The sequence below is a fragment of the Rhinolophus hipposideros genome (assembly GCF_964194185.1).
Source record: "Rhinolophus hipposideros genome assembly, chromosome: 14".
Classification (NCBI taxonomy): domain Eukaryota; kingdom Metazoa; phylum Chordata; class Mammalia; order Chiroptera; family Rhinolophidae; genus Rhinolophus; species Rhinolophus hipposideros.
This window is the reverse complement of record NC_138060.1, coordinates 20,090,189-20,113,105: the sequence shown is the minus strand read 5'-3', so window position 1 is coordinate 20,113,105 and position 22,917 is coordinate 20,090,189. Positions and strand designations below refer to the sequence as shown.

Here is a 22,917-nt window from a genome sequence, read left to right as displayed (position 1 = left end):
AAATCAAGTGTCCCTACAAAAGTGGATCTGTCTCTGATTTGTATGTCCTTAGAGTAGCACTACAACTGCCTCAATTAAGTTTGATATCTAGTACATCAAGTCTTCTCATTTTATCTTATTCTTTAGTTGTGTCTGGCTATCCTTGCTCCTTTATATTCCACATGAACTATAGAATCAGCTTGCCAATTTCTACCTAGAAAAAAATTTATTTTTTTTTTTGGTATTTGACTTAGGTTGCAGTAAATCTACCAATCTATTTAGAGAAAACTGACATCTTTACAATAGTGAATCTTCCATTACATGAACAAGGTATAGTCCTTCATTTTAACATATATCAATGGTGGTGTGAAATTTCTTAGCAAATTTTTATTACATTTATTCCTAGCCATTTTATGTTTTTACATTATTATTATAAATCACATCTTTCAGTTTCAATTTTTGTTTGTTGCTGGTATATAGGAATAGATTTTTTAATGCTACCTTGTATCTAATAATCTTGCTGAAATTACTCATTAATATACCTGCAAATTATTTTATTCATCTGCAAATAAAATTTTTTCCTTCCTTCCTAATTCTTATACATTTTATTGTTCTTCTTACCTAATTGTATTGGCTAGAACCTCCAGCACAATATCAAACAGAAGTCGTGTTAGCCAGCATCTCCGTATTAAAAAGAAAGCATGCATCATATTACCATTAATAAAATTTCCTGTAGCTTTTTTATAGATATCCTTTATCAAGCTAAGAAAATTCCCACCTATAGTTTGCTAAGAGTTTTATCATGGTAGGTGTGGAACTTTATCAAAAATTTTTCTTTATATATTGAGATGATGTGATTTTTCTCCTTTATTCTGCTACTGCGGTGAATTATGCTAATTTTCAAATGTTAAACCACTTCGCATTCCTAGAAAAAATACACTCATTATTAATATATCACCTTTTCTAAATATAGCTACATTGAGTTTGCTATTATTTTGTATGCAAGTATTTATGCATCAGTATTCATGAGTGACACTATTCTGCAACTTTCCTTTCCTAAAATATTCATATTAGGTTTAATATTAAAGTTATGATGATCTCTAAACAAATTGGTACCCTACAATCAAAAATGGGTAGAACAACCAGACAGAAAGGAAAGTGAGGACTTGAATACGACAATAAACCAATTAGACCTAACAGACATTGACAGAATACTCAACAACAGCAGAATACACATTCTCCTCAAGTGCACACGGAACATTCTCTAGAATAGACCACAATGTTCAGCCAAAACACCAGTCCCAAATTTTAAAAGACTGAAATCATACTAAGTATCTTTTCTGATCACACTGCAATTAACCTGGAATGCAATAACAGAACAAAAACTACGAAATTCAAACATACAAAAATTAAGCACACTCTTAACCAATACAGTAGTCTCCTCTTATCCACGGGGACTATGTTCCAAGACCCCCAGTGGATGCCTGAAGCCGCTGATAGTATAAAACCCGATACTATGTTTTTTCCTATACATATATACCTATGATAAAGTTTAATTTACAAATTAGGCATAGTAAGAAATTAACAATAATAAAACAGAACAACTATAAAAATCTACTATAATAAAAGCTGTATGAATGTGGCATTATTAAGTAAAATAAGGTTACTTGAACGCAAGCACTGCAATACTGTGATAGTCAACCTGATAACAAGCAAAGCTACCAAGTGACTAATGGGCAGGGAACATACACTGCTGGGGAAAGGGATGATTCGTGTCCTGGGCAGGATGAAATGGAATGGTGCAGGATGGCACTGGCACAAGATTTTATCACACTGCTCAGAATGGCGTGCAATTTAAAACTTATGAATTATGTTTCTGGAATTTTCAGTTTAATGTTTTAGGACCACAGTTGATTACAGGTAACTAAAACCATGGAAAGTGAAACCACAGATAAGGGGGAGCTACTGTAGGTCAATGAAGAGATCACAAGGGAATCTAGAAAATACCCTGACACAAATAAAAATTTATCAAAATTTAGGAGAGACACTGATAGCAGTGGTAAGAGGGAAATTTATGGCTACAAACGATTATATTAAAACAGAAACATCTCAAATTGAAACAGAGGGCAATATGCAAAAACCGAAAAAGAAAAGCAGATAAATAGAAACTCTAAGAAAGAATCAACAGGAAATGCTAGAAACCAGAAACATAAGAGACTGGGTTCAAAAGGAAACGATCAGTGAGGTAGAAAAAAAATGTCAATAAAAACTTACAAAACTGGAAAGGAATGAAAAAGATGAAACAATATCAAAGAACAATGGAACAATTACAAAAGGTGTAACGTGTAATGGGAATACTAGGAGAAGAGAAAAAGGAATAGAAGAAATATTTGAAGAAATAATAACTGAGATTTCCCAAAATCAGTGTTAGATACCAAATCACAGATCAAAGAAGCCCAGAGATCAAGCAGGATAAAAACAACAAAAATATTATACCTAGGCATATCATATTCAAATGGAAACACACACACACACACACACACACATACACACACAAAGAAGACAAAGAAAAAACAACACTCTACCTATACTAAGCAAACATAAAAATTACATCAGACTTCTCTTCAGAAACCATGTAAGCAAGAAGAGAGTGGAGTAAAATATTTAAATTACAGAAAGAAAAAAGCTACCAACTTAGAATTTTACATCCAGCGAAATCAATAAAGACTTTCTCATACAAATAAAAATTGAAGGATTCTATCACCAGTAGACCTGCCTTGCAAGAAGTGTTAAATTCTTCAGAAATAATGAAAATGATATAGGTCAGAAACTCAAATGTACATAAAGAAAGGAAGAGGATTAGAAAAGGAATAAATGTAGATTAAGATTTTTCTTATCCTGAATTCATCTAATACACCACAGTTTGTTCAAAATAATAATAGCAACTAGGTGTTTGGTGATTGGAGCTTATGTACTCGTGTAAGTGAAATGAATGACAGCAATGCTATAAGGGATGGGCGTAACTGGGAATACTCTTTTATGAGGTACTGGCACTACTCATGAAGTGGTATTGTATTACTTGACAGGGGACTTAAATTAGTTGTAAATGTACGCGTATGCTGCAAACTCAAGGGCAACCACTAAAAAAAGTTTAAAAAAAGAAGTACAAGTGACCCTTGAACAACACAGGTTTCAACTGCATGGGCCCACTTAGTATATGCATATTTTTTTCACCAAATACTGCATTTCTTTTTTAATTGGGGAATACTGGGGAACAGTCTGTTTTTCCAGGATGTCAAGTCATTGTTTTTCAATCTAGTTGTGGGAGGCGCAGCTCAGCTCCAAGTCAAGTCATTATTTTCAATCTAGTTGTGGAGGGCGCGCAGCTCACTGGCCCATGTGGGACTCAAACCGGCAACCTTGGTGTTATGAGCACTGCACTCTCACCACTGAACAAACCGGCTGCCCACTGGTGGCTCAGCTCCAAGCTCAAGCCGTTGTTTTCCATCCATTTATGGAGAGCACAGCTCACCGGCCCATGTAGGAATAGAACTGGCAAGCTTGTTGTTAAGAGCTTGAGCTCTAACCAACTGAGCCATCCGGCTGCCCACGATTTTCTTAATAACATTTTCTTTTCTCTAGCTTACTTTATTGTAAGAATACAGTATATAAGACATATAACACATAAAATATGTGTTAATAGACTGCTTATGTTATTGGTAAGGCTTCTGGTCAACATTAGGCTATTAGCAGTTAAGTTTTTCGGGAGTCAAAAGTTACATGCAGATTTTCAACTGTGCAGAGGGTCAGTGCCCACACAGTTCAAGGGTCAACTGTATAAGATATGCTAAGAGCATTGTGTGAAGTGAAATAAGCCAGATATGAAAGAGACAAATACTGTATGATACCACTTATGTGACATAGGTTAATAATTCATAAAGATAGAAAGTATAATAGGGGTTTCTAGGGGCTAGGGAAAGGAGGAAATGGGGAGTTATTGTTTAACGGATATAGGGTTTTTGTTTGAGATTTAAAAAAAAACCTCTGGAAATGGAGAGTGGTAGTAGTTGTACAACACTGAAGAAGTACTTAATGCCACTGAATTGTACACTTAAAATGGTTAAAATGGTAAATTTTATGTATATTTTAACACAATATTTTTAAATTCACTGGTTGCTGAAGTGTTTTCAATATGCATCTTTAATTAACTGTAGTCTACTTATAAATATAAATATACCACTTCATGTGTGCATAAAGATCTTAGAACCATATATTCCCAAATCCTTCCTCCAATCCTTTATGCTATTGTAGTTATATATGCTATAAACACACAATATATTGCTACCATTTTTGTTTCAGGTGTCTTTTAGACATAGTAAAAATAAGAAAAATAAACTTTGTACCTACTTACATTTATGCGATTTCAATTGTTCTTTATTTCTCTGTGTAGATCTAAGTTTCTGCCTTATACCAAATTCCTTCTGCCTTAAAAACTTCCTTTAATATTTTTTTGCAGGTAATGAATTCTCTCAATTTTTGTTTTCCTAAGTCTTTATTTCTCCTTGCTTTTGGAGTAAGTTTCTACTTGGTATAGAATTGTGGGTTGACAAGTTTACTTATTTCAACACTTTAAAGATCTTACTCCATTGTCTTCTGGTTTGGATAGTTTCTGAAAAGAATTTTGTTGTAATTCTGTATTCTGTATTTGTTCCTCTTGATGTAATGAGTCTATTTTCCTCTGGTTGCCGTCAAGATTCTCTCTTTCTATTTGGTTTTCAGTAGTTTGTTTATGATGTGTTTCAATGGGTTTAGTTTGTTGTTTATTATTTATTCTGTTTTGCATTCCCTAAGCTTCTTCAATCTGTGGTATGGTATCTTTCTTTGCTTTAGAAAATTGTTTGCCATTATCTCTTCAAATATCTCTTCCTCCCTTTCTCTCCTTTCTCCTTTTGAGATTCCAATTATACGTACATTAGAATTTTTTTATATTGTCCACAGCTGTTCGGTGTGTGATCTGGTTTCTTTCCACTCTTTTTTCTCTGCGTTTCCCTCTGAGCAATTTCTGTTGACTTATCTTCAAGTATACGAATTCTTTCCTCATCTGTGTCAAGTCTAATGATGAGCCTGCCAAAGGCATTCCTCATTTGTTACCAAGTTTTTAATTTTCTATGATTCCCATTTTATTCTTTCTAATAGCTTCCATCTCTGTGAAATCCCTTATGTGTTCATACATGTTGTACACCTTTTTTGTTAGAGCCTTTAACTTACTGATCATGGTTATTTAAAATTCTGACAGTTCTAACATCTGGTTCATATGCGTCTAGTTCTGTTGAGAGCTTTGTCTCTGGACAGTTTGCTGGTTTTTTTCCCTTGCTTCTTTATGTGTCCCATAATATTTGCTTGAAAGCTAGACAACCTGCATTGAACAGTCGAGACTAAGGCAAATAGTATTTATGCCTGGAATTATCATGTTTGTTCTTATGCCTTAAGTTTAAGGGAGAAAGTTAAGTCAATCTAGTTAGGAGTGGAGCTGGGTTGGGGTTTTGCTGTCGCTATAGTTATTCACAGTGCGCCACAGGCTTCCAATTCCAGCAGTATTTTCTGGTATTTAGGGTGCAGGCTCATTTGCCAGAGGGTTTTTTCCCTTAATCTTTGCTGCTTCACGCTCAGATTTAGGTATTCTCTTCATGACTGCATCTCACAGACCATTATCTCTCCATACTCTTGCCTCTCTCCCACAAATAAACCTCTGTTACCCAACATTTCTAACTAGTGGTCAGAGATAGGCAGGAAAAGGCATTCTCAGAGATCCAGCCTCAGTTTTAGGTTCTGAGTTTCTGGGTCTTGAGGGTGAGAACTTCTCAGATATCCTACCCCTCCCCCAACAGCAGGGAACCTCTAATGCTCCAATATGTATTTTTACCCATCTCCCAAAGACAGAGGGCTTTATTTCTTCTGTTCTAGCTCCAGGCTGCAAAGGATCTTCACCAGTACCCCGGAGTTAATAGAGTTTGTATCCCTTTCCCTAGCAGCTTGAAGCTTTTGTTCTAGAAGATCCAGGTAAAGCTTAGTTTCCTTCCCACCATGGGTACTCTTCTGTCCATCAGACATGTACAATGAGGAAGGCTTTTTCGCTACCTTAGACTCGTCCTCCTTGCAAATGTGGTTTATTTCTAATTCCTTCTTCCTTCACTCCTTTATTCCAAACTGTGTCCTATAAAACTCTTGCCTGTGGCTTGTACATTGTACATCCACCTCCATTGGAGATTTGAGTTGTATCAGCTTTGCCTGAAATCTTCTAGCCATGGGCATCCCTTCTCAGCATCTTCCTACACCCATTCTTGATTTTCAGTATATTTGGCAGCGCTTCATCATACACTGATTGAGGCTTACAAATATTTCCTCATTTGACAGTGAGAGAGTATGCATTTATTTTTCATTCTCCTTGTTGCTTTGTCAAATAGAAGATAGAATCTGACTCTGTAAAGTGACACTTTTTTTAGACCAGAATTTTGATCAAGGAATTTGTCCTCTATTTGCATTTTAGTATAAATAAACAAGCTTGCGTAAATACAAGGTCTGACTATTAAGTTCACAAACTCATTCTAGAAAAAGTGCCACACACCTCATTGCTGAATATCACTATGATCACCTTTGAATTACTCCCCTTGGAAAGCTATGCACCGATGGCAGCACCTAGTCCAACCTTCAAAGCAATTCTGGAACTCTTTTTCTGGAATGGCCATCAGAGCTGTCATTATATTACCCTTGATGTCCTGAATGACATCAAAATGTCTTCCTTTCAATATTTCCTTTATCTGCGAGTACAGAAAGAAGTCACTGGGGGCCAGATCAGATGAGTAGGTAGGGTGTTCCAAAACAGTTTTTTGCTTACTGGTTAAAAACTCTCTCACAGACAGTGCCGTGTGAGCTGGTGCATTGTCGTGATGCAAGAGCCATGCATGAATTGTTGGCGAAAAGTTCAGGTCGTCTAACTTTTTCATGCAGCCTTTTCAGCACTTCTATATAGCAAACTTGGTTAACTGTTTGTCCAGTTGGTACAAATTCTTAGAATCCCTCTGATATCAAAAAAAGGTTAGCAACATTGTTGCAACAAGGTCAAGAACTTAATTGTCACACCTCACACATATCAGATTATTAATAACATTAAAAACAAGAATTCAAAGGTATTACAGACTCACTAACAGACTTGCCATGTTAAAACAGTATTGAAAATAATTACAAAAGATTAGCCAAAGCAATACAAAATAAAATTCTTACCTAAAACATAGAAGGCTCAGCACTTCAACTTAAGAAATAAATGAACCAAGAAATAATCAAAAAGGACAACTGTTATGACTGAATTTTTACATGACAACAAACTGAAAGCACTAGCACTCTTTAGCTTATAAAAAACACCTACAAGAATACAATCCAACTTCACAAAATCATAGACAATACTCAGGAAGCATGAGTGTCTTTGCAAATCCTAAAACAAAGGAATGATGTCCTATTGAACATTCATATAGACTGAATTGTGTTCCCCCAAAATTAGTATGTTGAAATCCTAACTCCCAATGTGGCTATACTTGGAGATAGAACCTTTACGGAAACAGTAAAGGTTAAATGAGGCCCTAAGGCTATAAGAGTGGAGCCATGATTCAACAGGGGTAGTATCCTTATAAGAAGAGACACCAGAGAGCCTGCTCGCTCACATTCCGTCACTTGAGGATACAGCAAGAAGACAGCCATGTGCAAATCAGGAAGAGAGCCCTCACCAGAAAACTGACCATGCTGGCACCCTGATCACAGACTTCCAATCTCCAACACTGTAGGAAAATAAGCTTCAGTTGTTTAAGCCATCCAGTCTACGTTATTTTGTTATGCTGTACAGGCCACTAATATGACCCACTGCATGACATTACTTATGTTTATGCTCAGTTTGATAAGAAAGCAAATGTTACTGAAATTACTTTCAATGAGCAAACTGTCAGTCACAAAATGCTATAATGTAAAGTGCAAGAAAATAAATCATTTTCTTCAATTTATTAGGTTTTTTGACAAAAATAAAGGAATATTCATGACCAGTCAAAAAGACAATTCCTGCATTAAGTGGAAGAAAATGCACAAAACCAAAAATAATTTTAAGACTATATCAACTTTTCTTAATGAGGGTAGCAGGGGAGAGAAAAGCAAAAAACACTGAAATTCTTTCAAGTGCCCCAACTTGAAATAACTCTAAACTCTCTAATGATAGTACAATCAGACAAAGGAAACAGATATAAACAGTAAAGCAAATACAATTACTGCTTACATGTTTAAAAGATCCATAGGGAACTGCTGTGGACCCTGTCTCTTCTAGATAATCTTCCCAGCTTAATTCCACTTCTTCCACACCAGATCCAGCATCTGGAATTAAAAACAAAACAAAAACTGGTGAACCCCAAGTAAAGAAAACTCAAGGTACAAAAACATAAACTTGGTAATAAACCTAAGTTACAATTTACTTCACAACAAGTTAATTGGTTTTACTTCACTGATTATCAATGAATTTCAACAGCAAAGATGTGTGACATACTGTCTCCTGTTGGGATACATCTGGGATTCACCCAAATGTATCAGACAAAACTGGTTAGAGTTTAACTATTACAATCACTTTAGATTATATTTGGTATCTAATTCCAAATATTTGAGATACTTAACAGGCATTTCAAACTTGAATTTTCAGTCTGATTCTTCCTTAATATTCTACTCTCCAACTGAATAAAAGACACCACTAGTTGGTATTTTGGCTCAATCAAAAAAATGTGGGATTATCCTTGCTTTCCCCCCTTTCTTTCACATTTTACTTCCAAACCATCAGAATATGTTCTAGGTACCACCTTTAAAACATATCCCAAATCTAATCACTTCCTACCATTTCTATTGCTATGTCTCTAGCCCAAGGCCTAACCATGACACTGTCCACCTTTTAAACACATTTATAATAAAATCTAAACTCTTTGGGAGACTGCAAGGCCCTACATGACCTGACACTCTGGCTACCTATCCGGCCACTTCATTCCCAAACAGCCTCTTGTTTGGTCACTGCACTCAAGTGGCACTGAGTTTCTTTCCCTTTTTCTCTAATCATGCTCTTTCTTTCCTCAAAACCTCTGCATTCGCTATTTCCTCAGCTCAAGATTCATTCTCCAGTGCCATTCACAGCTTCACTGCATTCAAGTCTCTACTCAATTGTCATCCTCTAGAGAAGCCTTCTACCAGTACCCATCTAAAATAGAAACCCCCAGGCTCTGCTTCCATTATCTTCAAGGCATTCATTTCCATGTGACAGTATACCATATCTTTTTCTCTTCTCTATTAGATAGTAAACTCTATGAAGACAGAAACTTTGTTTTGGTCACTCCTATATCTTTGTCACAGCAGAGACTCAATAAACTTTTTATTCAATGAGCAAAGATGCAAACATTCCATATCTAATAATCACAATTCACATACGCTCCCTAAGAGCAGGGTTTGGGTCACTGATATGTCCCCACTGCCCAGAACAATGCCTGGCACTAGCAAGTTTGCAATAAATAGTTGCTATATAAGTACATCCTAGGGGATCCCATGCTTCACACAAACACAAGAAGGCAAATACAAGGAGGCTCACACCAAAGTACTGTCTGTACGGGCAACAGACAGAAACACTCAGTAGGAGAAGAGATCAATGACGGCGATCCTACAATGGAGTACTACTATATAGTAGTTGAAATGAATGAACTAATTATTTACATAGTTAAATCTCAAAAAAACACATCAAGTAAAAAGGGAAGGAACAGAATGATAAACACAAGGATACAATTTAGGCTTCAATACAAAACTTTACAGTATAATGCTTATAAATACATGCATACCAATAAGAGTATAAAAACAAGGATGGGAAGAACACACATCAATTTCAACAGTGCTACGTTTGGGGATGGAGAGAAGAAAACAGAATTAGGAGGGGAGCACAAAAGAAGGTTAAACTGTATTATAATGTGTGTGTTTTTAAAAAATGGAAACAATACATAAAAACATGTTGAACATCATTTGGGAAATGCAAATCAAAACCACAATGAGATCCCACCTCACACCCAGAGAATGACTGTGATAAAAAAAAAAAAAAGTCAAAAATAAATGTTAGCACAGATGTGAGAAATTTGAATCTTTGTGCACTGCTGGTCTGGGAATGTAAAATGATACAGCCACAGTGGAAAACTATATGGTGGTTCCTCAAACAATTAAAAATACAATTACCATATGATCCACCAATTTCACTTCTGGGTATATACCCAAAAGAACTAAAGGCAGAGACTCAAACAGATATTTGTACACAAATGTTCATAGCAGCAATGTTCACAATAGCCAAAAAGTGGCCGCAACCCAAGTGTACATCGACAAATGAACAGATTGAACAAAATTTGGTACATTCATACAGTGGAATATTATTCAGCCTTTAAAAAGAAGGAAATTCTGGCACATATTACAACATGGATGAACCTTGAGGACATTATGCTAAGTGAAATAAGCCACTCACAAAAGGACAAATACTGTATGATTCCACTCATAAGAGGTAGCTAGAGCAGTTAAATTCATAGAGACAGAAAGTAGAATGGTGGTTTCCAAGAACTGTCGGGAGAGGGGAATGGGGAGTTAGTGTCTAATGGGTACAAAGCTTCAGTTTGGGAACATCGAAGTTCTAGAAATGGACTGTGGAGATGGCTGCACAACAGTGTGAATGTATTTAATGCCACTGAACAGTACACTTTTTTAAAAAATGGTTAAAATGGTAAACTTTGTATAATGGATATTTTACTACAATAAAAAAATGGAAACAAGTATTAGACAATATGAATGTTAATTCTTTATGATAGGTATGTGGGTGTTTTTATATTGCTTTTTGTATGTATTTGAAATGTATGTATTTGAAATTTTTCATTAGAAATATAAGCCAACAAAGACTGCATTGGGAGCCTCACAGAAGTATGGGCCAGTGGGAAGTCCATTTCCTTACTAAAACGTAACAGGGCTGGACAGTCACAGTCCTTAACAGGGATCCTAGGCCCAGACACAGCATGCGAATTTAAAAATAAGAAATAAACAACAACAATAAAAATAATAAATTAATGGACTAAAATCTCTAATATATTAAAAACTACTAAAAAACTGAGAAGAAACAAGACTAATATCTGATAGAAAAATGAGCAAAATACAGGAAGGATTTCAAAAAGAAAAGAAAATGCTCCTTAAACATACAGAAAGATGTGCAAATTTACTCATTTGAAGGGAAATGCAAATCAAAGCAACAGTGAGATACCAGATGAGAAAAAATTCCAAAGTTTGACAACATACTCCATAGTGAGGCCGTAAGTTAAGAAGGTAAAGATTAATGACATAACCCTGGTGAAAATAAAGTTGACAATATCTAGCAAAATTACATACGTATTTACCTTTTGATCCAGCAATCCCACTTCTAGGAATTTATCCCAAAGATATGCTGGCAAAAATACAAAAAGACATATATACAAAGCTATTGATTGCAGCACTACTTGTAATACCGAGACTGGAAACACCCAGTGTCCATCAATAAGGAACTGGCTGAATAATCTATGGTTTATACACCAGTACTATACAGTTGTAGAAAGGAATAAAAACAATTTCTATATACTGATGTGGAATAATCTTCAGTATATATTAAATGAAACTATAAACACAGAGCAGTTTTTACTGTATCTCTACTTTTTGTTTAAGGTGACAGAGGTATGACTATAAACATACATATCTACATACACATATTTGTTTATTTTTTAAATGAACAATAAAAGAATAAACATAATAAAACTAGTTAATATATGGAAAAGAAAAGGATTAATAGCATCAGGTTGAAAGTGGGAATGTTATATATAATTTTTACTTTATAACTATGTAGATACTTTATACAATTTAGAAAAATATTGAAATCAAAAGAAAAAAATTTCTAAAACTTGAAAATGCTCTGAAACAAATACGCCTAACTGTTGGTAGAAAAACCACAAGGAAATCAGGATTCCTATAAATCATATTAAAATACAGTATTTTGAGTGCAAACCCCAGTGGAATATATTTAAGGACAAAAACCATAAAATATCTTAAACTACACACTGTTGTCTTATTGATATTTGGAATTTGGTATTGTTATTTTGAAAAAGTTACAGAAGTATTACAGGGTAAAAGCCAACAAGTAATGATATGAACATCACTATGAAAAAACACATTTCCAAAAAAAAAGACACAGCATAAAATCAAAGTAATAAAAATCCTGTAATTTTAAACTAAAGTTATAAATATCTGATGAAGCCATCTGATAATCTTCATTCTTCAAAATATTATTTTCTAGCTATGCCTATGGGATAAGGCCTAAAGAACTGAGAACCTAGTATCAATGAGCATCCCAGCACCAGACTGTGGTCTCTAAATATCATACCCCCTTAAAAGAAAAAAAAAAAAAAGCTCCTTAGAGATGTAGCAGATATACATTTAGGTACCTGGGAATCTTACTACACCAGAAAGCTAGGACTAGAACTATCAAAGATATGTGACATTACATCAAAAGAACACAGGAACCAAAGTGAAAGAACTCTCATTGCTCTAAAAGGGGGCAATTGGATCATCAAATGAATTATAATATCAATGGATTCAAACTCAACACATATGTATATATATTAAACCCATGAGTTAACAATAACATTTAAAACAAGAAAATAAATCAACTTGCTAAATAGCAGAGTGAGTACATCAGTGTACCCACTCTCCCAGAAAAGCAGCAAAAATACTGACTAAACAATGAAAATCAATAATTTCAAAGTCCTGAAATTAACTGAAGGCACAGAACAAACTGGAAAGCATCTACTCAAGATAAGCTACTGAACCACAGTTAGAGCAGCAGAGTTGGAGCTATTCCCATCCCTTTGCCCCTCCTCAGCTCAAAATAGAAATTTTTGAAATGAAAATACAATAACTAAAAGCAAACTCCATAGATAATCTCCACAGTAGTATGGGGAGGACAGAGGAAAAACCACTAAAATTAAAGACAGAACAAGAGAAAACACCCAATCTAAACAACAGAGAGAACACTGAAAAAAAAAATGAAAAAATCCGCATAAAGCTGTGGGACAACAACAAAAGACCCAACTTTAGTGTCATCAGAGTTCCAAAAGAGAAAGAACATGGCTGAAAAAGTATTTGAAGAAATAATGGCTGAAAAATTTCCAAATTTGGCAAGAAGCTAAGAAAACCCCAAACAAGATAAACCCATGGAAATCTGTGCAAAGATAGAGCAAAGTCAAACTTCTGAAAACTAAAGGCAAAGAAAATATTTTGAAAGCATCAAGAAAAAAATACCTCTCTTAAGGGAGGTGGGAGGAGACAGGATTCCAATGACAGCAGATTTCTCATCAGAAATCAATGAGGCCACCAGGCATAGTTTTTTTTCAATAGATCAAAGAAAACAACTTTCAACCCAGAATTCTATATCCAGCAAAAATATCTTTCAATAATAAATGGGGAAATCAAACCATTGTCAAGATGAAAGGAAACCATATGGTGGTATAATAGCTATGTATGATGTCAGAGGGGTAGTAGACTTGGGGGAGTTATCACCTTGTGAGGGGTGTAAATCACCTGAAACTAATTAAAAAATATAAATAAATAAAAAGATGAAGGGAAATCAAGAAATTTTATCACCAGCAGACCTATTCTAAAAAGATGGCTAAAAGGAATTCTATAAAAAGAAATGAAATGACAGAAGAAGGGCATCTTGGAAAATCAGGAAGGAGTAAAGGACAATGGAAAGAGTAAAAATATTTTAAAATAAAATACATTTTCCTTCTCCTCTTGAGTTTTCTAAATTATGTTTGAAAAAGCAAAAATTTTAATATCTGATGTGGTATATAGTCTAAGTATGTAGAAGAAATATTTATGACAATTGCATTATACATAAGAGAAGGTAAAGAAATATAAAAGTACATAAAGTTTCTATACTTCATTCAAACTAATAAAATGATGATACCAGCATACTGTGATAAATTATGTATTTATATTGTAATATCTAGGGCAACCATTAAAAAGCTATACAAAGAGATACACTCAAAAACACTACAGACAAATCAAAATGGAAGTCTGAAAACTGGAAGGAAGGGATGGGAAAAGAAACAAAAAATTAGAGAAAACAAATGAACAAAAACAGCAGACTTGAGCCATAACTTATCAATAATTACATTAAATTTAAATGGTCTAAATACACAATTATATGACTGAATTTTTTTAAATGACTATATGCCATTACAAGAAGATTACTTCAAATATAACGACATGGTTAGGTTGAAAGTGCAAGAATGAAACAGATATACTATGTAAACGTTAATCAGAAGAAAGCAGAAATAGGTAAATCCATAGAGACAGAAAGTAGATTAATGGTTGGTTGCCAGAGGTTGGATGGAACAAGAAATGATTGCTAATGGTTTCCTTTTGGGGGTGATGAAAATGTTCTAGAATTGGATTGTAGTGATGGTCACACAACTTTGTGACTATACTAAAAACCACTGAATTGTTGAGGTATTTTCTTTGAGATACAGTTCACATACCATGAAATTCACCCAATACCTCAATAAAGTTTTTTTTTAAAAACCTAAATAGTAAAAAAAAAATCATTAATTAAAAACAAACAATATAATTAATAAATGAGCCAAAGACATGACGACACTGTGTTAAAGAGGATACAAGGATGGCAAATAAGCCCATGTTCTACATCATTAGCCATTAGGGAAATGCAAATTAAGACCAGGATAAGCTGTTGTTACATGCCTATCATAATGACTTAAGTAAAAAAATAGTGACAATACCAAAAAGCGGTAAGGATGTGAATTGCTGATGAGAATGTAAAATGGTACAGCCTACCTGGAAAGTAGTTTGGCGTTACTAAACGTATGATCTAACAATTGTGCTTCTGGGCATTTCTCCCAGAAAAGTGAAATTTTACAAGGTCTGATCAAACAATACGGTGAATGTTTAAATAAAACAAAAAGACTTATTACAGTAAAAGATACATTGCCATTAATCCCCCTCAAAATACTCCCCTCTCTTCAAACACACTTATCCCATCATTCTTGCCACTTTCTGAAGTATTTCTGGAAGTCCTCTTTGTGAGTGTCTATATTGCACTATTATGGCTGCCTCAATGTCCTGAACTGATTCAAAACATTTACCTTTCATGGTCATTTTGGCTTTGGGGAAGAGCCAGAAGTCATACGGTGCCAGATCTGGTGAATAGGTGGATGAGGACACACCACAATGTTTTTATTTGACAGAAATTGCCATATCAGAAGCGATGTGTGACACAGAGTCTTTCCATTGTGATCACAAATATGGTCACTGCTGCTGCCAAGTTCCCTCCAACAGGCAGGGATCCTTCAATACAGGAAGCGTTGTGTGACGGTGTGTGACAAGTTTCAACTTGTTTGGTGCAGTCAGTCAGGTGTAAACTACGGTTGACAGAAGGTGTGTTTTAAAGTGTGCCGTGAATCATCCTCCATCATGACAACGCTCCGTGTCACACATCGCTTCTGGCATACGGCAATTTCTGTCAAATAAAAACCTTATAGTGTGTCCTCATCCACCTTATTCACCGGATCTGGCACCTTGCGACTTCTGGCTCTTTCCCAAAGTCAAAAGGATTCAGGACATCGAGGCAGCCATTACAGCACACTGAAGACACTCATGAAAGAGGATTTCCAGAACTGCTTCAGGAAGTGGCAAGAACGATGGGATTAGTGTGTTTGAAGTGAGGGGGAGTATTTTGAGCAGGATTTATAGCAATGTGTCTTTTACAGTAATAAATTTTTTTATTTCAACATTCACCGTAGTTTGATCAGACCTCATATGTATACAATGGCTCACAGCAGCTTTAGCCAAAAACTGGAAGCAACCAAAATGTACTACAATAGATGAATGGTTAACCAAACTGTAATACATCCATTGTCTGCTATTCAGAAATAAAAGGGAGTAACTATTGATATATGTAAGAATTTGGATGGATCTCAAGGGCATTATTTTGAGTGAAAAAAGTCAATCTCAGAAAGTCACATCCTATGTATTCTATGTACATGATTCTATATAATCATACACATATGATTCTATGTAACATTCTTGAGATGATAAAATTAGAGAGATGAGGAACATACCTGGTGTTAGGGAAGGTTGGGGGAAAGAGGATAGGTTTTAACTATGAAGGGGTAGTACAGAGGAGCTCTTTGGGGAAGTTCTGTATCTTGACTGAGGTGGTGGTTTACAGGAATCTACACGTGATAAAATTACATAGAACATACACTTTATACGTATGTCAACAGCTTCTATACTGTACTATACTTATATGAGATATAACTAATGTAGAAACTGGTGAAAGCTACTTGGGGCTTGTCAGTACTATCTTTACAACTTCCTATAAATCTATTACTTCAAAAGTAACTAACAAAATTAAGTTTTTTTTAAAAAAAGAAGTCTTCATAAAGTTATTTACTTTCTCAGTAAACACTGAGTACCCCCAAATGCCAGGTTGTCTGCCAGGTAACTCATATTTTCAAAGAGCTTCCCATTTAGAGTTAAAAAGACAAGTCAGACAATGTAACACAGGTAGGTAATATAATTCTGCCCTCTAAAGAATGGATTCTGCTCACAAAAGCCAATACCTGCATCAAGCTGCTGCTCCCCGTTCATTTCCACAGCACATGGACTATCTCCTCTCCACACAAAGGACAGGCCTTACAGTTCTGCTATGATCTGAAGATTACTTGCAGGTCTCAAGCATCTGTCAGTGGGCATCCAGGGTCCAGATGAAAGTGCTGAAAAATCAAAAGGAGCACATAAATAGCTCGAAGCCCAAGCATGTTTTCTCATTCATAAGCCATGGCACTACAGTGTGCTGAGAGGGCAGATAAAACAAAAACACAACGGCAGAATAGATGGGATTAGCGAAAAAAACTGACACCTTTTCTAATTTTGAAGATTGGGCTGTGTGTGTGTGTGTGTGTGAGAGAGAGAGAGAGAAAGAGAAGTGTATATCAAGATCTTGATATCTACAAATCACAAGAAATCAACATATATATGAATCATTACCTTTTAAACTTTTGATTATAGTACTTAGAACCCTGATTCCAATCCAATAAAACTCTAATTCACAATGAATTCCTGGCGGGGGAGGGGGGGACGATAATTACCTTTCAATGCTCAGTCTTACCCAATAAATAAGATTCAGGATATAGTATATTACTTTGTCTAGTTTTCCATTCAATTTATCTAAAATATTATGCAGAACCCAAAACAGTATCAATCATATTAGTCTACAATTACACTTATAAAGAGAACCCCTGCAAAATAAGTTCTGAACTCATCTATTCTTTTTATAAAAACTGCTTTACTGGGATATAATTCACATACAAAAATTTACCATTTTAAGTGTACAGTGCAATAATTTTTAGTAAATTTTCAGAGTTGTGTAACTATCACTATAATCCCATTTTAAAATATTTTCATTACCCTGAAACTTCATTCCCACTTGTAGTTGCTCCCCATTCTATCCCTAGCCTCAGGCAACCACTAACCTGCTTTCTGTCTCTAGAGATTTTTGCCTTTGCTGGACATTTCACATAAATGGAATCACACAATATGTGGCTTTTTGCTTCTGGCTTCTTTCACTTTGTGTGTGTGTGTGTGTGTGTGTGTGTGTGTGTGTGTGTTTTGAGGTTCACCCAAGTTGCAGCATTGATGAATCTATTTATTCTTGCTTTACATACGTAAAACAATCTAAGATATTGCCTTTGTATGTATAAAGAGTAAATGAAAGGGGGAAAAGGAGCTGTTACAGGAAGGCATGACGCAAACTAACTCTCACCCCAAGGGCAACAATACAGAAAATGGTAAGAGTGGAATAGGTGCTACTCAACAGCCACAGCTATAGGGGGTGATATTCCACAGGATCAAGCAACTCTATTACCTTTCAAAAAATTTTGAGTATGTATTAGAGCCCCCAGTAATCAATCTCATAAAAGAACTTTAAACATTAAGAAAAACTTAGTTTAATTTTTTTTAAATTAAAGGTTATTGGGGTGACAATTGTTAGTAAAGTTACATAGATTTCAGGTGTACAATTCTGTATTACATCATCTATAAATCACATTGTGTGTTCACCACCCAGAGTCAGTTCTCCTTCCATCACCATGTATTTGATCCCCTTTACCTCATCTACCACCCCTCACCCCCCTTACCTTCTGGTAACCACTAAACTATTGTCTGTGTCGATGAGATTTTGTTTCTTCATTTGTGTTGCTCCTTTGCTGCTTTCATTTTTATATCCCACATATCAGTGAAATCATATGGTTCTCGACTTTTTCTGTCTAACTTATTTCGCTAAGCATTATATAATCTCAAGAGCCATCCATGTTGTCCCACATGGTCCTATTTCATCTTTTCTTACCTCCGAATAGTATTCCATAGTTTAAATTTTAATATACCCCTTGAAAAGGTATAAATTACCTGAAGCATAACAGCTTCTGATGGGTAATAGGGATTCCCAGGTTCTAGTTCCAGCTCTACTTGATAACTCTGCAATCTTATACAGACCATATTATGTCAATTTTTTAATCTGTAAAGTAAGTATAAGACCTTTTTCAGATTTTAAAATTCCATTTCATAATGAGCATAAAGTCTTAATAACTATTAAAATTATGAATATTCTATTTGAGACAACTGCTACTTATTCCAATCATATCATACAACATAAGGACTGAAACCCATAGTTTCAGATAGGAACAACTAAATAGAAACTTGGTAGTAAGATTTAAATCCCTTAAATATGCTCTCTTCTCTCAGTTTACTTTTCTACCCCAAGCCCAAAACATTCAAATTTTACTATCCACCTACCAATTAATTCACCCTCCATATTTAGCAAACACCAGCTCATTACCATGTACAATTCTATGGGATAAGAGTAAAGTGAGACATGGTTCCTACTTGTTTTCAACCAGGGGCAGACTAATGAAGCCAACAATTTAGAATACTTACATTGTAAAACAGAACGGCAGACCTACCCTAAACTGAGAGATTACTGACAGACAGCGTCCCTGAAAAAAATGGTATGTAAGCTGAGACTAAAGGAGAAATAGCAGTCAGGCAAAAGGGGAAGAAGGGAAGGAATACTCCAGGCATACGAAACAGCACATACAAAGGCTCTAAGGCGGGAAGAACTGAGAGAAAGCCCTTGTGGCTGGAGCAAGAGAACCAATAGGGTAAGCGGCACACAATAAAACTGGACAGGAAGAGAAGGAACAGCAGCAGGTAATAGTTACTCGGGATGTACTATATGCTCAGTACGGTCCTAAACACTTAAACATATTGAAACCCTTTCAACGTGACAGTAGAATACAGTCGAATGAATAGTTCTATATTTTTTTGTTTTTCAAGAATGAGTAACAATAGGAAATTTTTCTACATAAAAATAATGTCATTTATATACAAAGCAGCTCAAATTGTTATTAAACATATAAAAGAGTCAAAATATCAACTTTTGTTTTTTTCTGGATTTCTGACTCATTTTGAAACCAACTTGAAATCAACTAACGCAGTGAGAGTTAACCCATTTAATGCTCGCAACAACTCCACAAAGTGCGGCTGTCATGAGGAAGCAGGCACAGAACAGGTACTTGACCTGGCAGCGTTCCACAGCTAGGAAGGAGCAGAACCAGGCTTCAAATCGAGCAAAATGTCCATATCCCATGTCCCCAAACACTACGTTATACTGTCTTTCAATAGGAAGAAATCAAAGGTGGGTTTTGTTTATTTTTAAGCAAGGAAAGGAAATGATCAAATCTGTGTGTGTTTTTTTAAAGAAACCATAAAGGAATGACAGCAAAGAGAACATAAAGGTATAGAACTTCTCCATGGCAAAATACGCCATAAATAAAATGCAAAGATAACAGAGGAGATCTTAAAAGTTCTCATCACAAGAAAACAATACCTTTGTTAACTATGTATAGTAACAGATGCTAACTAGACTTATTGTAGTGATCACCTGGCAATGTACACAAATATCAAATCATTAAGTTGTCCCCTGAAAACTAATGCAATATGTTAATTATACTTCATAAATATAAATAAAGACAAATGAGTGGTGAAAATAGCAAAATATAAAATAATGGGTTAATTTACATATATAAGCTCATATAATTCGATAAGAAAGAAAATTGGGCAAAATATGTAATTAATCCACATTAAAAAGTCAGTGTTAGTACTTATAAAAAATGTGCTCAATCTCATTGCTAGTAAGGAAAATAACAAATTTTAAATACATGCTATTTTTTCACCTTTCAGGTTTGTGAAAATTTTAAAACTATCTGGTCGCAAGGAAGGTAGATAAATGGAAGAACCTGAGATTATAGATTGGTAGCACCTTTTTGAAGAGGAACTTAATGATAAATAATTTAACCTTAAAAAATTTAAAAGACACAAACTCTCAGAGCAGTAATTCTACTATTAAGAATCTTTCATCTAAAACAAATGTGTGGAAGGCTTCCTAACCAATGATGTTTGCCACAGTACTATCTATAATAGTGAGAAAGCAGAAACAACCTATATATCCACCAAATGGGAATGAGACAGCCACATACGTTATAATACACCTATACTAGGAAATATCCTATGATTAGAAGAATTTAGGTAGGTCCGTAGAAACACATGGGAATGTTGTCTATATTGCTGAGTGAAAAAAGCAAGTAAAGGACAACACTATTTATGTTAACTTTTAAAAATCCTGGGTCCATTGTTTACTTGGCTATGTGACTTTTTAACAACTGACTTATTTGTGCTAATGGCATCATCTGTAAAAGGGGGATAAAAGTACTGCATTTACCTCACAGGACTGCTATGAGGATAAGTGAGATGATCCACGAAGCCACTTACCATAGAGCTGGCTACACAGTAAATGCTGAGGAAATGGTAACTGTTGTGCATTGTTGACAGAGGCAAGTTCCTATGGCGTCATCTCTGTATGAAGTCCTGACACTTCATCATGGGTTTGATAGAACAAAGCCAGTGCTAAATAAATCCCCGTAGGTTCACTAGGCTTTGAAGATGTCATCATCCCCTGCTAATGTTCATAAACCCTTGGAGGATGCCAGCACATTTTGTGCAGAGCCACATAAAACAAATAATAATAATAATAATAACAATAAACAAATAATAGCAATAAATTAATCTTGAAAGCCAAAAAGACAAGAGTTGGGAGATATGTAAGTCTCATGTAGCTGAAAGTTAATGCTGTGATATTTTTTCAATCTTACACCACTACTTAGATTTTCACCAATGAACAATCAGTTCATCATCTTAAAAGGATCATGAGAAATGAACTGATGAAGCCTCTGGCAGTGGAACATCTGTTAGAGCTCTCTCTTTATTGCAGGTCTGCTTTTTATGCAGTGAGGGAGGAAAACACAGTAAAATATCCAGGAGGATATGGAAATTTAATTCACTTTTCATTTATCTCCTTTTATTTCATTTATTTCCTATTCATATTAAACTGTTTTACTGTCTTTATCGTTGATTTTAGTATTATAAATACCTCTTGTGGTGACCAGACTACATCAAGAGTTGTTTATTTAAGTAAGTTCTCATAAACTGATGTGGACGTGGCTCATCTTGTTTAGAACATTTTAGTAAACTAAACAGATGCCTAGACGTTTATAGGGGCTTCTAATAAAACATACTAAAGCCAGCATGAGCCATGCTAAAATTTGAAACACTTCTAAGAAATAGAAATTTTAAAAAGCAAAGCTAAGTGTACAAAACAAGTTTTGATGTCAAACACACACACACACACACACACACACAAAAATGAAACCCAGGCAGAATAAAACCAAACTGAATTCACTATTTCATTTTTAGTGATATATCAATGTAAAATAAAACAATCAAGGAATACATTTTACCAGATCTTTTAAAAGGTCTAAAAGTCATCGGAATAACACACAAGAACACGACGCTTCCCCCCCCCCATCTTTTTTACTTTACACATGCACTCCCCACTGTAAGCCTATACTACTTGGCTTCATGTTAATTTACTTCGTTTCTAAAGCTAAAATGAAACATTGAGTAATAGTGTTGGTTATATGGAAAAGTTACAATAATGCAAGAAAGGTTTCTGTAGGATGGATTCTCAGCCTAATGATTTAACATTTCTGACATAACTTGTAAAGCACTTAGGAAGAAGGACAGGAACTCAGTGTGGCCCTAAAGAAATATGTATCCGGTATGTATAGTGATTACAACAAAATGCTTCAATTCAATAAATATTTACCTGGCAGGTAAAAGGAAAATTCTCACTGAAGTGTTTGAATTTGCACTCCTACACCTCTAGTCAACAGATGGAAGTCCAATGATAACTTCAAGTATGCTGTTAAATATGGTAAATGCAAACAATTCAGCAAATCAGATGCTCCATTTTGGGCAGATATGCAAAGTTAGCCCTGTCCTTGACAGTAAATGGCTAGTTGCAGAGTCACTACATTTTTTGTTCCACAACAGGTATAGATTTTTGTTGGCCTTTCACTCTCTGCAAGTCAATCATCACTCCGTGACCTTCTACACATCCTATCTGACAGGCTATCTAAATTAAATGTTGTGCTTCCATCTGTCAAATATCAAAGTAACTTGATTATTAGCAGTAGAAATCTAGCATTTTATTAAGTTGTCTGTTGCTGTTGTTTTCAACCTACCACTACATGTCTAACTAAAGAGATAAAAAAAATAAAGTCTGATAAAGCCATTCTTAGCTACTAAGATTGACAGATCTTAGCCACTTATATCATCTAAATTAAATCTCACCTTTGA

General features: G+C 35.1%; 1 protein-coding gene across 10 annotated transcripts in view; it reads right to left on the bottom strand.

Moving 5' to 3' along the window:
• Positions 1–22,917, bottom strand: part of SFMBT1 (Scm like with four mbt domains 1) — a 100,408-nt gene that overhangs the window by 38,741 nt on the left and 38,750 nt on the right. For all 10 annotated transcript variants that reach the window (XM_081072122.1, XM_081072125.1, XM_081072118.1 and 7 more), the window contains 2 exons: positions 16,728–16,880; positions 8,294–8,388 (listed from right to left, as the gene is read on the bottom strand). In XM_081072122.1, the coding sequence (XP_080928248.1) occupies positions 8,294–8,388; positions 16,728–16,755 (123 nt within the window). In that variant the 5' untranslated portion in view covers positions 16,756–16,880. The remainder of the gene's footprint in view (positions 1–8,293; positions 8,389–16,727; positions 16,881–22,917) is intronic.